The following is a 13,750-nucleotide window of genomic DNA, read 5'->3' as shown; positions in this document are numbered from 1 at the left end:
CTCCACAAGGTGGGTGTGGATCAACTTCGGGGGGTGAGACAAGCTACAACAGCACTCTTCAGGTTACCAACAGATGTGGATCCAGTAAAAGCTATTACCTCACCCACCTTCTCTCTCTAATATCCTGGGGCCCAGACAGTTACACCACCTCATTTCCCCATATTGTCATTTTACATGTGTTCAAACTGCATAACACTACAATGCTTGGGGCGTAGCTTACCTATTTTATAAAACTGATCCAGTGTTGATGTGTCAGTATGTGGGTCATCTGACCAGGGTACTGGACCAGTGTGTAGTTTGTCCCATACACAATTACAGCTATGAGGGTTCAGGAGTCCAGCTACTTTCAACAAGTGGGTTATGAAGCAGGGGCTTGGGGTTTGCAAAATCCTGAAATCACCAGGCCAGTAGAACCCAGACAGGGAAGATGTAGTTTCAACCCTGCCCACCTGGCTGTTACAACCCAGCCTGCGAGCATCATCAGGCTAAACTCCAGGTCGGGAAAAGGGCTTTAAGGGGCTGGCTTGCTGCTTCTTGGAGAAGCACAGTGCTTGCAAGACCTTAGTTGGAGAAACCCCTGCTGCATCCTGTGGTTTTATGACCCTAATGCCACAATCCTTGGACTTCAGTGTGTGCACCTAACTCTGTTTTTAGAACTGGGGAAGAAGGTGGCACAGAACACACTTTGGGCTAGATTCACAAAGGGACGTCAGCCAGTAAAGCTGTGTCAAAACACCTACAGTTTAAGTGCCTAGATAGATACTGGGATATAAGCCTTGGTTAGGTGCCTATACAATGACTGGGAAGAAATAGGATTCACAAAAGCCTGCTAAGCAGGGAGCAACAGCTGAGCTAGGCCGTGGTGTTCTGCCCCAGCGAGATCACTTAGCGATTAAGGAGTCTGCTCTAAATCCCTATTTGGCGTTTAGCTCATGCACTAAGCCAGAGGTCTCAAACTCAAATGACCACAAGGGCCACACCACTGACCACCCCTCCATGAGGCCCAACCTCTTCCCTGAAATCTCCACCCCAACTCCCCCCCTCCCTGCCCCCAGGGGGTTGGGGTGCATCAGGGGGGCTCAGGAGGTTGGGGAAGGAGCTGGAACCTGGGGCGGGGGGCACAGGGCTCCCATTGGCTGGGAACGGGGAACCGCAGCCAATGGGAGCTTCGTGGGAGGTACCTAGAGGAATGGCCAGGGCAACACACAGACCCCTGTGCTCCCCTGCCCCTAGGTCCCAGGGCCGGAGCTGCTCTAGGTAAACACTGGGGTGGGAGCTGGTGGGCCGCAGAAAATAACCCTGCAGGCAGCTTGTTTGAGACACACACACACTCCCCCACCCACACTCCAGAGTTCGCAGGTTCAATCCTGCCCAGCGAAGACCGGGGGTCTGTGGTGTTACGACAGCAGACAATGATGAGCGGGGTGTGTGTCCTACAACCAACCCCTCTTCCACAGTCGAGACTGGCGGGAGGCACCTATCTCTGCTTGCAACCCTGAGCCAGGCACTTACTTAAGCCATTTCTTGTAAGAGTCAGACCAGGTGGTGGTGGCTAGGTCTCATACCTTTTCTCACCCAGCCTGTTGGAGACCCACCTGCACTGTAGATAAATAATTAGAAAGTTGCTGCATTAGGGAAAAGTGAGTGAATGGCTCACGTGGTACAGTAGTCAAGTGAGAGGCCCAGATCTAGGCCTACTGCTCCAGCTAGTATCTATTTACATACCCTGGGAATACTTTTTACTTCCATCCTAAAACCTCTGCTGAACGTTCCCATGGGATATCAGCCACTAGCTCAGCAGTTCTCAAACTAGGTCATGACTGCAAAGTGGATGACAACCCCATTTTAATCAGGGCTGGCGTTAGATTGGCTGGGGTCCAGGGACAAAGCCAAAGCCTGACCCTCATTGCCCTGGGCTTCGGCTTCAGGCCTGGGTTGTGGGTGCTAAGGAAACAGGCCCCCTGCCCGGACAATGGAGTGCAGGCTTTGGCCTCTCCCAGCTGGGCTTGGGTGGGCTCAGGCTTCAGTCCCGCTTCCTGGGGTTGTGTGTTAATTTTTCTTGTCAGAAGGGTGTTGCAGGGCAATGAAGTTTGAGCCTCGCTGTTCTCCATGCTTGACTGAGGCTATAGTGAAGACACTGGCACGTCATTAGGAAGCGTCTGTAAAATCTATAACGAGCAAAAGCTGGATGGTGAAGGAGTCAGTTCAGAACCCCTAAAGCATATTCATTGCTATTCCCCCCCTTCACTGATTCTGAACACAATATTGTTTCTAATGGATGCGTTTACTCCCTGAGCTGTATTCTTTTACAACTGTGGCTTTTAAACATCTCATAAGCTCTCCTTAAATTCCCAGTTTTCATTTTCATCTTTCTGCCTAACTGCTTCCTCCCACTAATTTTGCATATAATTTTCCTCAGCCCCCCTTTTGAAGCACCAAGGATATATATTACTGGTGGGACTGTCCTCAGTGCCCCTAGGGCATTGGTCACCAACCTGTCGATCCTGGGGACGCCCCCCCCCCACTCCCGGAAGAGGCCAGCATGCCCTGTGGGAGGGGTGGGGGATAGGGGTCTCCGCCCTGCTCCTGACTGCAAGCAGTGCCCCCACAGTTCCCAGGAACAGGGAGCTGTGGCCAACAGGAGTTGCGGGGGCAGTGCCACGTGCCCCAGCGCCCCAGGTCCAGGCGCAGTGTGGCCATTTAGTACACTACTGGCTGGCATGGCCCGGCTCAGGATGGGGCGGAGGTGCTGATGTGCCCGCGTGGGGCCAGGGCAGATCCTAGGATGCCCTTAAATTCAAAAAGTGATCTTGGGTGTAGAAAGGTGGGAGACCACTGCCCTAGGGAACAGTGATTAATTCATCTTTATCCACCCTAATGAGGTCCAAAAGTTACCTCTCATTGCCTGCAGTATCTTGTGTTATAAACTTCTGTATAATTTTTAGAAACATATTTTACCTATCTTCCCCCAAATTGAGGCCCCCATACCACAATTTTTCTGTCCATACAATTCAGCCAAGTACTTAAAGAGCATTTCCTCTGTTTCTCTGGCCCTCTTGGGCTTTGTCTGTTAACACATTGGGCATTTAAGAGCCTGCAGTTCTGAAAAAAGAAAAGGAGTACTTGTGGCACCTTAGAGACAAGTCCTCCTTTTCTTTTTGCGAATACAGACTAACACGGCTGTTACTCTGAAACCTGTCATTATGCAGATCTGAGTGATTAACAACTGTAAACCAGCTAATGGTGTCTTCCTTCCCCACCCCTGTCACCCACTTTCTCCTTCCTAAGTGGTTAGAACTCCTGCTTGTAACATTCCAATCATACAAATCACCCCGGCAGGTTTCAGTAATGGCAGTTGTATTCCTCCTTCGCCAAAAGGGTCCAGGTCCTCCTATTACCCAGGCTCCTAGCACTGAGAAATAAGCAATGAAGTATCTCGCTGGATGGAGAACAAAAGCCTCCCAAGCCTGAGCTCTCAAGGTGACCTGTGCCTCCCATCTTCCCTTCCCTGGTTACCAACACCTCCCCCTCCCCCTCCCGCAATTAGCCAGGCTCCAGCTAACCCTTTGATCTACCTCCCTACTGATTTAATCACAGGTATTTTTAGTAAGTCATGGACAGGTCCCAGGCAAGAAACAAAAAAATCACAGCCTGGGACCTGTCCATGACTTTTACTAAAAATACCTGTGATTGAATCTTTTTTTTTTTTTTGGGGGGGGGGGGGGAGGGGAACCCCAGGGCCAGCTGCTCCTCCCGCCGCCTGGCACTGCCTCCAGGAGCTGCCGAGCTGTGGCCGTTCCTGCCACCACCAGGACCACCCGCGGGACTGCCAGAGCAGTGGCCGGTGCAGCCGGCTGCAGAGCCGCTCCAGCAGAAACTGGTTTGGGTGTCCCCAGGGCTGTCTCAGCAGCTGGCCCCGGGGCCAGCCACACTGGCCTCTGCAGAAGTCACGTAGGTCGCAGGAAGTCACGGAATCAGTGAGAAACACTGAGCCCTACTACTGGTTAAAGGTTGCATTGAGCTTTTCCAGTGACATTAAATGGGCTCTTCTGTCGAAGAAAGCCTGGGTAACACTGATGGTCCCCATGAGGGGCTGTAATATCCATTAAGCTATGCTCTGGCTTTGGCAACTGACATCTGAAACAGTTTAGGAAAGAGCAAGTGACATTTTTATTTATTTGTTCTAGCCTTGGCCCACTGCTTGCCATATTTTTTCCTGGCTTCAGGCAAATGCTTGCAATATATGAATACAGAATCCTAAAGTCCTCTACCCTCATTGAAGGACTATTATAAGCAGTTATCTGGAGAAGGCCCATGGGTCTTGCAGATAAACGCTACTTTAAGAACATAATCAATGACAGGTTTCTAAGTAACAAGGTTAATAGGATCTCCTCCTTGGCTCACGGGAAGGAAACAGACGTAGATGTAATATTACGGCCAAGTGAATGTAAACAAATGTGAAGCTGCATCAGTGACTAAGCAGCTCACTTACTAGCCAATTTGCCCATAAAACTACAGTGCGGTGGTGAACAACGTATTCAGGCTTCAGTGCAGGCAAAAACCAAGCTGAAATGTAAGTCACATGGAAAAACACGAGGTAGGTTTTATTTCCAACCTTTAATAATGGAAGCAAAAAAAGGCAGCCACAGGGGTAGCTGCTGCTTGGCTCTGTTGTGATGAAATGTAATCCGGGAGACATCAGTTATAGTATTTCAAAGGGGAAAAAGAACACAGTATTAGTACAAGCTTGCTTATCTTTTTAAAGCTGCACCAAGATCAGTATAATTAAAGATAACTTGGTAAAACAAAATACTTTGTCTCATTTAATTTCTCTATATGTTAAAGAGCACTACAGGGAGATTAAGCTACCACCAGACTTTTAAACCTCAGGTTTGATATGTTGCTAGTACAAAGTTTTCAATAGAAACTGGGCAAAAACAAAGTACAATCTTCAACACTAATAAAAACACAGTATCAGGAGAATAATGTGAATGTGTTGGATCCATTCCAGAAAAAGCCTAGTAATGAGCTTACAGTTCTGAAGCAGGACTACTTAATGGCATTTAGATGTAAATTTTGTGGTCGTGAGAGTCAGTGACTGACTGCACAGGTTAGAACGACGTATTGTACAAACTGAACTGCCTTCCAATTATACCTGAAAACCAGCCTGTATCAACCTCGGAGTCTATTCCTAAATACAGCTCATGCTAGATTTTGCAGCAGTTTGAGGCCTGGATTCTGGATCCCTTACTCACGTCCATAATCAATCCAGCTGAAGCCCCTCCTGTATAGTCCCATCCTGCAGACCTTATTCACAAGTTGCCCCACCAACTTCACATGAGTAAAGGTGCAAGATTGGCCCAAGTCACAAAAGGCCCATTCACCCTACACAGGTTAATATAGGATCTCATCCTAACCAAAATCTCTGTTCATGTTCTGGAGGATTAAATAATGAAATTAAATCTGTTCAGTGCTGTCATTCACACTCTTGGCATCTTTGGCCCCCAAGTCTCACAAGCTAAAGTCACTATTTGGCTTTGTCTTCACGAGAGGCAGGTCTACACTAGGGGGTTAAGTCGCCCTAAATTATACAACTCCAGCAACGTAAATAACGTAGCTGGAGTCGACGTAGCTTAGGTCAACTTATTGTGGTGTCTACACTGCACTGGGTCGACGGGAGAAACTCTCCCATCGACTTAGCTTAGGCTTCTCGTTCTCCCGGAGTTGACGGGAGAACAATCTGTGGTCGATTTAGCAGGACTTCATTAGACCTGCTAAATCGACTTCCGGTGGCTTGATCGCCACAGTATCGATCCATGGTAAGTGTAGACATACCCTAATACCAGAATAGTTCCATCAGTGGTGAAATAGAGCTATGAAGTTTGCTAGTGTAGACAGCATTTGCAACACCAGCAGCGTTCTTGAGGAAGGAAAAACAGCTTTTCATTCACTCCTGTGTCACCTATCTGTACTTAGCATATACCATAATTTTTTTTAGTTTCCTCTAGTTGACTAGGATGATGATTTCCCCCCAAATTAACAACACTGATCCAATTCATTTCAAGAGCCAAGCAGTAGTGACAGTAATGGAACGGACAGTGCATCCATAGCTCTGTACGGCACACTGGTAAGAGTGAAAAATTATTCATTCATGTTGTTTCAACTACATGTCAACAATAGGAAATTTACAAAAATTAAACACTTCTATTTTCCACTAGCTCTGAGGCAGAAAAAAAGTGCTGAGTTAACTAGCCTTTCAATTTTTAATCTTTACAAATATTCAACAGTTATGGCCTTGTCTAAGTAAGGTGCTGGTTCCCAAACTTGCACAACAGTGAAATGTAATTGAACAACACTGCTTCAGTTGTATCAGCAGTTTGAATTATAGCTCTTCTGGTTGTTAAGAATATGGGAAATACATTGATATTTCCGAAGTTCTGTTTTAAGAAAATTGATTGTCTTTTTATAAGAAGAGACCACCATCTGGTGCAGATTTGTTTTTGCAGCTAAAGAATTTGTATGGCTAATTCTACATTAACTTTGCACAAATAGTTTCAGTACACTCATTGCCAGCAATGGGATTGCACCAGTACAATCTCACTCCCAACATGAAAATATCAATGTTCTGACAATGAAGTGATGTCATAGTTTGCCCAGAAATTAAAAACAAAAACAAACCTTTTAGCACATTTTCCACATTCCCATCATCTTCAGTTACAGGGTACACTTTTAGATCCAATTTCACATTCCAGTGTAACCCCACCAATGCCAACCAGAAGTCAGTAGAGTTATTTCAGTATGAGAGCAGGATCTGGCCCAGTCTATTTAGTTAAATCACCACATTGGGTTATACGCTGCCCCAGATCTGCATACAGAACTCCTATTTATGTCCCCATGCAGATGTAAGGAAGGCATGAAATCTTTACACTTCATTATTAAAACATTTTAGTTGCAAAGAGTACATGTTCAAACAAGACTGCCTTGATCAGTTTCAAGATAGTAACGAAGACACATAAATTAGGTCAAATTCTGCCTTCTGGCACACATCATGAAGAATATACAGATATATCCAAGGGCATAATCTGAACAGGTAATACTACACTTTGAAAGCATTAGATTATTTTAACTAAAACAGAGACTGCCATCTGTTTTATATCCCTTACACAACGGCTGAAAACAACATAAGATGCAAGAAACAAGGACATCTCTGTAACCTTCAGGACAGGCCATCATTTTATGAAGTGATACAGAAAGTAGTCAAGAAAAAGTGCAATATACATTTTAAATATAGCCCCGCCCCCATTTGCCATATCACTGTTCTTTGTCGGGGTATGGAAGAAGAGATTAGAAAGGAAGTGACTTTGGTATACTTGTTCGAATGTTAAGAGATCTTTAACTATGGAACCCTGTAGGATATGAAAGTGAAATTAGAAAAGTTACCAGAACCTTAGAAGCTACAAGAAGTAGAATTTCAAATGAGTTACATTTATTCAATTAAAAAATTGACAGTTAGTAATGGTCACATGAACACCAGGGAACTGTATCTACATTTCCTGACGTCAATATGAGCGGCACTAGTTTTCTACATATACAAATCTAATGCCAGTTAGAAAGTACAAAACCAAACCAAAACCCAAGACACTGTGAAATCAACACTGCTTAAAAACTCAAAATTCAGTCCACTTGATATATTTTAAAATAAATAGTTTTACCTCATTTAAAAAACTCAGCTGCTTTCAAAGCAGTTACTACTTTAAGATCATTCCCAAAAGTCTTTCATAAATAGTCACCCATTTTGATTGTCTATTAGTGCAGCACCTCTCAGTCTTGGCTGGGATCTCCATATCAGGCAATACAGTATTTGGTTCATACACAGTGTTTTGTTTTTCCTTTTTATTTATAGGTACAATTTAGCATACCATGCTGGCAAAACCCATGCAGATGACAAAGCATGAAGCAAACAAAGCCTGTAAATTACTTGTTTATTAAAGAAAAAAAACAAGGAATGTAGTGTTAAAATCAGGATATTAAAAAAAGGTCTAATGGACAACTAGATTTAATTTAAATATCTCTCTCAAAGTTTATCTCATTTACTATGAGCCATTCAACATTCAACTTCAAATATACTGAATACAAAATTCTTTATTCCAATTAGTATCAAATAGTCTTTAACTTTTTCCACTGGGGATGAGTAAAAAAAAGATTCAGCACTATGTTAGTCTTTTTCTCCCTTTTAGCCAAAAATAATAATTTCCCCAGCCCTTCTCAATGTGTATCTTGTTTCAAGAATGATTTCAAAAGGAGATACTGTACTTACGAATCTAACATGCATGCGCTGACACTGCATGATGCCATGTCATTTAAAACGCACTCATAACTACATCTGGTTTTATCGCTAAGAATGCTAGTTATTCTAGAATTGGGGACTGCAACAGTCTACTAAAGGCCACATCTGTAAACCCTCTACACATATTTTAATGCAAATTATAATCCCAAGGGCCATTTAGAATTACTGAACAGGCTAATATGCCTCCTGATCATTTCTTTCTCACAGGCAATTGTGCAACTTTAAAAGAAGATAGTATTTATGTAGATTTAGCCTTTCCCAAAGCCATATTAAAACAAAATCAACCAATTTTAGATGCCTTTTTAATCTCACACTTAGAGCCTCAAAGGATCACCACATTTAGAAACACTTTCCAGAAATGCCTCTTTTTGACAGTTTTCTATATTTTGATTCCTTTGGACCACTTTTGAACCGTTCCATTGCCTAAAATAATTAACTGTTTTCAAAATGTTTTTTTTTTTCAGTAAAGTGCTTATCATTATTCCAAACCCCTTTTTTAAACTGCACTACTTGAGTCTTGCGAGGGTTTCTCCTTTTCCCATGAAAAATTGCCAGCATGGGCACTGAGGAGAACTAAGGACCCTACTGAGCACAGTACATCAGCATTCACTTAAATTGGACTAACTTACATGCTTCAAGTTAGGCATACTGCTGAAGTGGGGCCTATCTGTTGTAAAGATATTGGAATATTAACTTAGATGTTGGTTGGCAGCAGGCATAATGCCTACAAAGATGGTGATACCCTGGAGCCATCGCACCAGGAGGTAAACGTCTAGATAAAATGGAAGGCATATGGAGAGTTCTTACTATAATCTTTTCATATTTATATACAAATATAACATATATTAAATATAATATAAAAATAGCTATATTTCTTTTCCCTCTGAAATTCTGAGGCTTTTCTTTGAGTTCTCACTCAACCCAGGCAAACTTACTAATTTTCTCATCAAAACTCTATTAAGAAAATACAGCATGATACTTTACTTAACTGTACGTCACCAAGGCATTTATCCATAATACAACATTTTCTCCTTCTTAGCCAACTTCCTCACTCCTGTCAGAGTCATTCTGTAACATTACACATCACAGCAGCGAATGCTATGATATCTCTTGGGATGTCACAAACAACAGGTTTGCCACACCTGTGAGTAAGCTGGGCAGAAGCAGCAGGCTGATTAGAAGAGAGAAAGACTGGGGCCCAATTTTCTTCCCACTGAAGTCAATGGAGTTTTGCAATTGACTTTAATAGGACCAGAAGTGAGTGCCTCGTTTGAACACAAATCCTTTAATAGTCAGTGAAAGAGAAGCAGAACATCCATGCCAATTAAAGTCAGTGAAATACTGTGTGCTTTTTCTGGTTTTTTTTTTTAAACATTTGCCTGAATTGTGGCAGAAGCTTTTCAAATGTATGTAATAATTTTTCAGTCTCTTAGAATTCCCCCTCTTCTCTTTATCAGCTAGCAGGTAAAGAGTAGCTTCATTTTTGGATGACTTTCCCCTCTGAGCTTATGGAAGGCTTCTTGATCAAAGCACAGAATTTTTCCTCTTAGTCCTCTGCCAAGAGCTATGTTAATATAAAACTTCTCACACCTAAGTTAGGCTGCCTTTTTATTGTCTGACCTACAAACAGCACACCACAGTATTTTTTTGGTTGAGAGAGGGGATTTGAATGAAGCTTATATATAAAACTCTCTCAGCTGTCTGCTGGTTATGCTCTGCATTTTCTGTAGCTGCAAATACTACATCTTATCGGTTGGTTTTACCACCACACTACATTTCTAAGAGTAATATTAAAGCTCTCCCAATTTCCTTCTTTAGTGCTATTTTATTATTGTAATTACGTTAAAACCCTTATCTAACAAGTCTATCTCCCACTAAAGTCTTTATGGAATGGACCTCTGGTCAATGCAGCTTAAATTTTGGATACAGGCGGAATGCTATGGCAGGATTAGCAAGGCAATTTGAAAAAAATAAATAAAAGTCAATGCAGTTTTGCTTTTCTAAAACTTAAAAAAATACATGTTTCTAACACTTATACTGGTTCAGGGAATGACTGAAATCCCTTTAAAGAGCATAGAGAGAGAAAGTTTCCTGGATATGTTTAATATTTGTATCTATTCCTACTCCTTGTTGCAAGAGGCTTCCTGGAGCAGAAACCAATCCAGTTCTCTTTGGTTCTTTACTTCTTACGCCCTCTTCCCTTTTCCACTGTGATTCTCCCAGGATCCACTGTTGACCTGTTGCTTTATTGTTTGGGGGTGAGGGGCTTATCTGATGAGATGACGACAGTGGAAAGGCCAAGGCTAATTTTAAGAACAAGCTTCAAAAGGTAACTGCATCTAGTGTTCACTAACTTAGCACTACCTTTCAGTCAGCTCTGGTCACCCAATAATACAATCAAACTGTTTCTAATATTTAATATTCCACCACAATTTGGTTACATTCATACAGCTCCTCCCTAATACTCTGACTTAATTCAGCTTCTTGACTAAAAACTTTCCCTCCTCAGTGTTAATTTAAATTAATTTTCTCTTTTAACTACCAAGTCTATCTTAGTATTAGCTCATTTTGCTTTGCAGATGTGATTTGTATGAAGTAGTACCATAGAAATCTACTGAACATTTAAAAATAGGAAGTCATTTCTGTTGGAACTTTTTATTATCTTTATAAAGTGAGGTTGCCTTCTGAAGTCTTAGTTTAGTGGTATCCCTTTTAAGTCAACACTCAGTGTGTTAAACATGCAGTCCTACTCACCTCTTTATTTTTCCATTAAATTCCAATCAATAAAGTAAAATTGGATCTGATCTGATTGAAAAGTGTCAGATTAATTCCCCCCCCCCCCCAAAAATGACTAACCTCTGTTTTGGAGCCTCTAAATAGTGCTACTCCTTACTCGCTGAACACTTTACAGGTAAATCATTAGATATCTGTTTCCATTTTAGTGTCTGAGGGGAGAGGCCCTCCTTTAAAAAATGCTCATGATCTCAACTCAGACGATTGTTAAAATACTTGTATATATGAACACAAACAAGATATAGCTCTGAAGTAGAAACACGTTTTGTTGAGATTATACTAAGACTTCAAAATTGTAAAATCGTAACAGATTCAAGACAACATAATTCAAGATGTTCAACGTTATCACCTGAATTAAAATCAAGGCACTGTGGGTTTCTTGTTTTTTTGTTTTAAAATGACCCTGAATCAGTTTTGACTGAAGAAAGATCTAATTTTTAAAGGAGAATAAAAAGATTCCAACATATTTTAACAAGTTACAATTCTCACCACAGAGAAGGTGGTTAAAAAGTGCCTAAAATGTTATTAAGTGTAAATATATTGTTGTGCAAATTACTCCTATAACTGACACATTTTTAAAAATTACTTTCATGTAGTTTTTTTAAAACCCTTTACATAAATATTTCCAACTATGATCTATATCAAAAGATAGCTTTGGGGAGTAAAATTCCAAACCATCCACAATAAAGCAGTGCAAATTCCTATTTTTCAATCAAAAAACAATGAATAATTGTGAAATGATGGATAATACTTCTGAAATCTGAATGTCTTGAACCGTGATGCGTGACCATCAGTTCAAACAGTTTCATCAATAATTTAACCCCCAAAAAATCCACTAACCAGCACACTATACCTCACTGAACAAACTGTGACATCACAGACAAAGCACAAACAAGAGACTTGTGCCCACATTAAGGGTGAAAATTATGATGCATCATGTTGTAAACAAAAGGGTAGAACAGAGGAAAATATTAGTCAGAGCATGGTGTGAGAATTTAGGGAAACATTCAACCCTACAAATAACAAGATTACATTTTCATGCATCATATAAAATATTTTTGCTCTCTCTCCTTTTATCCAGACATATACACATTGTTTTACAACATCTGTATAATACAGAATCTGATTCCACACAACATTTTGAAAATATTTACTTGTCCCATAATCATCTGAGAAAAAAAATTTAAATGTCTTTTGGACTGTATCTGTAGCATTATTGTGAGCAACTGCATGTCCATGGTCACATTTGACAAACTTACAGGACTGCTAAAGATACCAACATTTTTAGTGCCCTTTTCAGTTCACTGAGGGTTTGAGACTTGATCTGGACAAGTTATTACGTGGCAGCACATCCTTTAGAACACAGAAATTGGGACAACTAAAAGACTGTCAAAGTTGGCCATGTCCCTGTTATCTTTTTGCTCTTTGTACCTAAGGTACCTCCACAACGTTTTGTAGTAGTTTCTTCTGCAAACAGATTCCCAGAAGTTAGAAGTAGACCTCAATACTGTACTTTATAAAGCCTTTGGACTTCTACCTCTACCATCATCAGTGCAAATGTTTATGGAGCAGCCCCTCCCTGCTGTTTGCTTCTAGAAGAAGTGAATCCCCATGCTACTGTGGCTGAACTTTGGAAGGATCAATCATGTTGTCAGTTCTATGTCGTGAGAGTTGCTGCTGCTGCTGAGATTGATGCTGCTGGTGGTGTGATTGAGTAAAAGTGCTTTGTTGTAGTGGGAAAGCAGCAGAGAGAATAAGCTGAGTTGATTGATTTCCATGAAGTAGCCTGGATGTCTAAAAAGAAATAAATAAAAGAGGATTATTGCCCACACTATGAAAATGCAGGTCTGGTTACACTTTAAAACTCTCACGAGGTTAAACATCAATAGGACCACGACTACTTTCACTTATAATTGCACAAAGTGAAGATTCATTCAGAATAAAATCGCTAACTACAGAGTATTAATATTTTTCAGCATCTAACTGTAAAGCAATTTATTGGATCTCGGTATGTGATGTCAATGCTAGGAGAACTATGGTAATAGTTATGGAGGCAGAGATACACAGCAATTGTAATTAAAGGCTTTATAAGAGCACATACCCCTAATAATCTGAGTATAGTTAAGGCTGACCCGCCAACTTTCACTTTGACATTTCAAGAATCTAACTTGCAATTTTAACATTATTTTCAGAGAATGCCCATACACATATACACAAATTATTTAGGGATGCTGTAAGGGATTACAATCCTTTAAAAGGAGGCAAAATTTCAGGTCCAAATAGGTTGATTGTGTATCTAGTTCAGTGGTTCCCAAAGTTTTTGTTGTAGCAGATTGCCCCTCTAATGGACTGGCAACTGGCATGTCTCCTTTCCCCCCTTCCCGAGGCCTTCCTGTGAGACGTATTCCAGTACGCTAGTTCTGCAAGGTCACTGCTGCCTCTCCTTTTACTAGTCCATTCTACCTCCTCTTTCTTCCTCTTCACTCTTTTTTGATTTCTCTTATTTTTAGTATGTATTTTCTTTTTTGCTCTTTTGTTATTCTCAATCTGTTCCTCCGTCCCTCCTTTTCTTTCTGATCCAATCTCTTCTCTCCCCCATGGTGGCTTCTT

General features: G+C 41.4%; 1 protein-coding gene across 11 annotated transcripts in view; it reads right to left on the bottom strand.

Moving 5' to 3' along the window:
• Positions 1 to 4,578: 4,578 nt before the first annotated feature.
• The window catches only part of CLOCK (clock circadian regulator), a 95,382-nt gene continuing 86,210 nt past the window's right edge, over positions 4,579 to 13,750 (bottom strand). For all 11 annotated transcript variants that reach the window (XM_075127914.1, XM_048848266.2, XM_048848264.2 and 8 more), the window contains one exon: positions 4,579 to 12,934. In XM_075127914.1, coding sequence (XP_074984015.1) covers positions 12,755 to 12,934 — 180 coding nt within the window. In that variant the 3' untranslated portion in view covers positions 4,579 to 12,754. The remainder of the gene's footprint in view (positions 12,935 to 13,750) is intronic.

The sequence above is a fragment of the Caretta caretta genome, chromosome 4, assembly GCF_965140235.1.
Source record: "Caretta caretta isolate rCarCar2 chromosome 4, rCarCar1.hap1, whole genome shotgun sequence".
NCBI lineage: Eukaryota > Metazoa > Chordata > Testudines > Cheloniidae > Caretta > Caretta caretta.
This window is presented reverse-complemented; position numbering and strand designations above follow the sequence as displayed.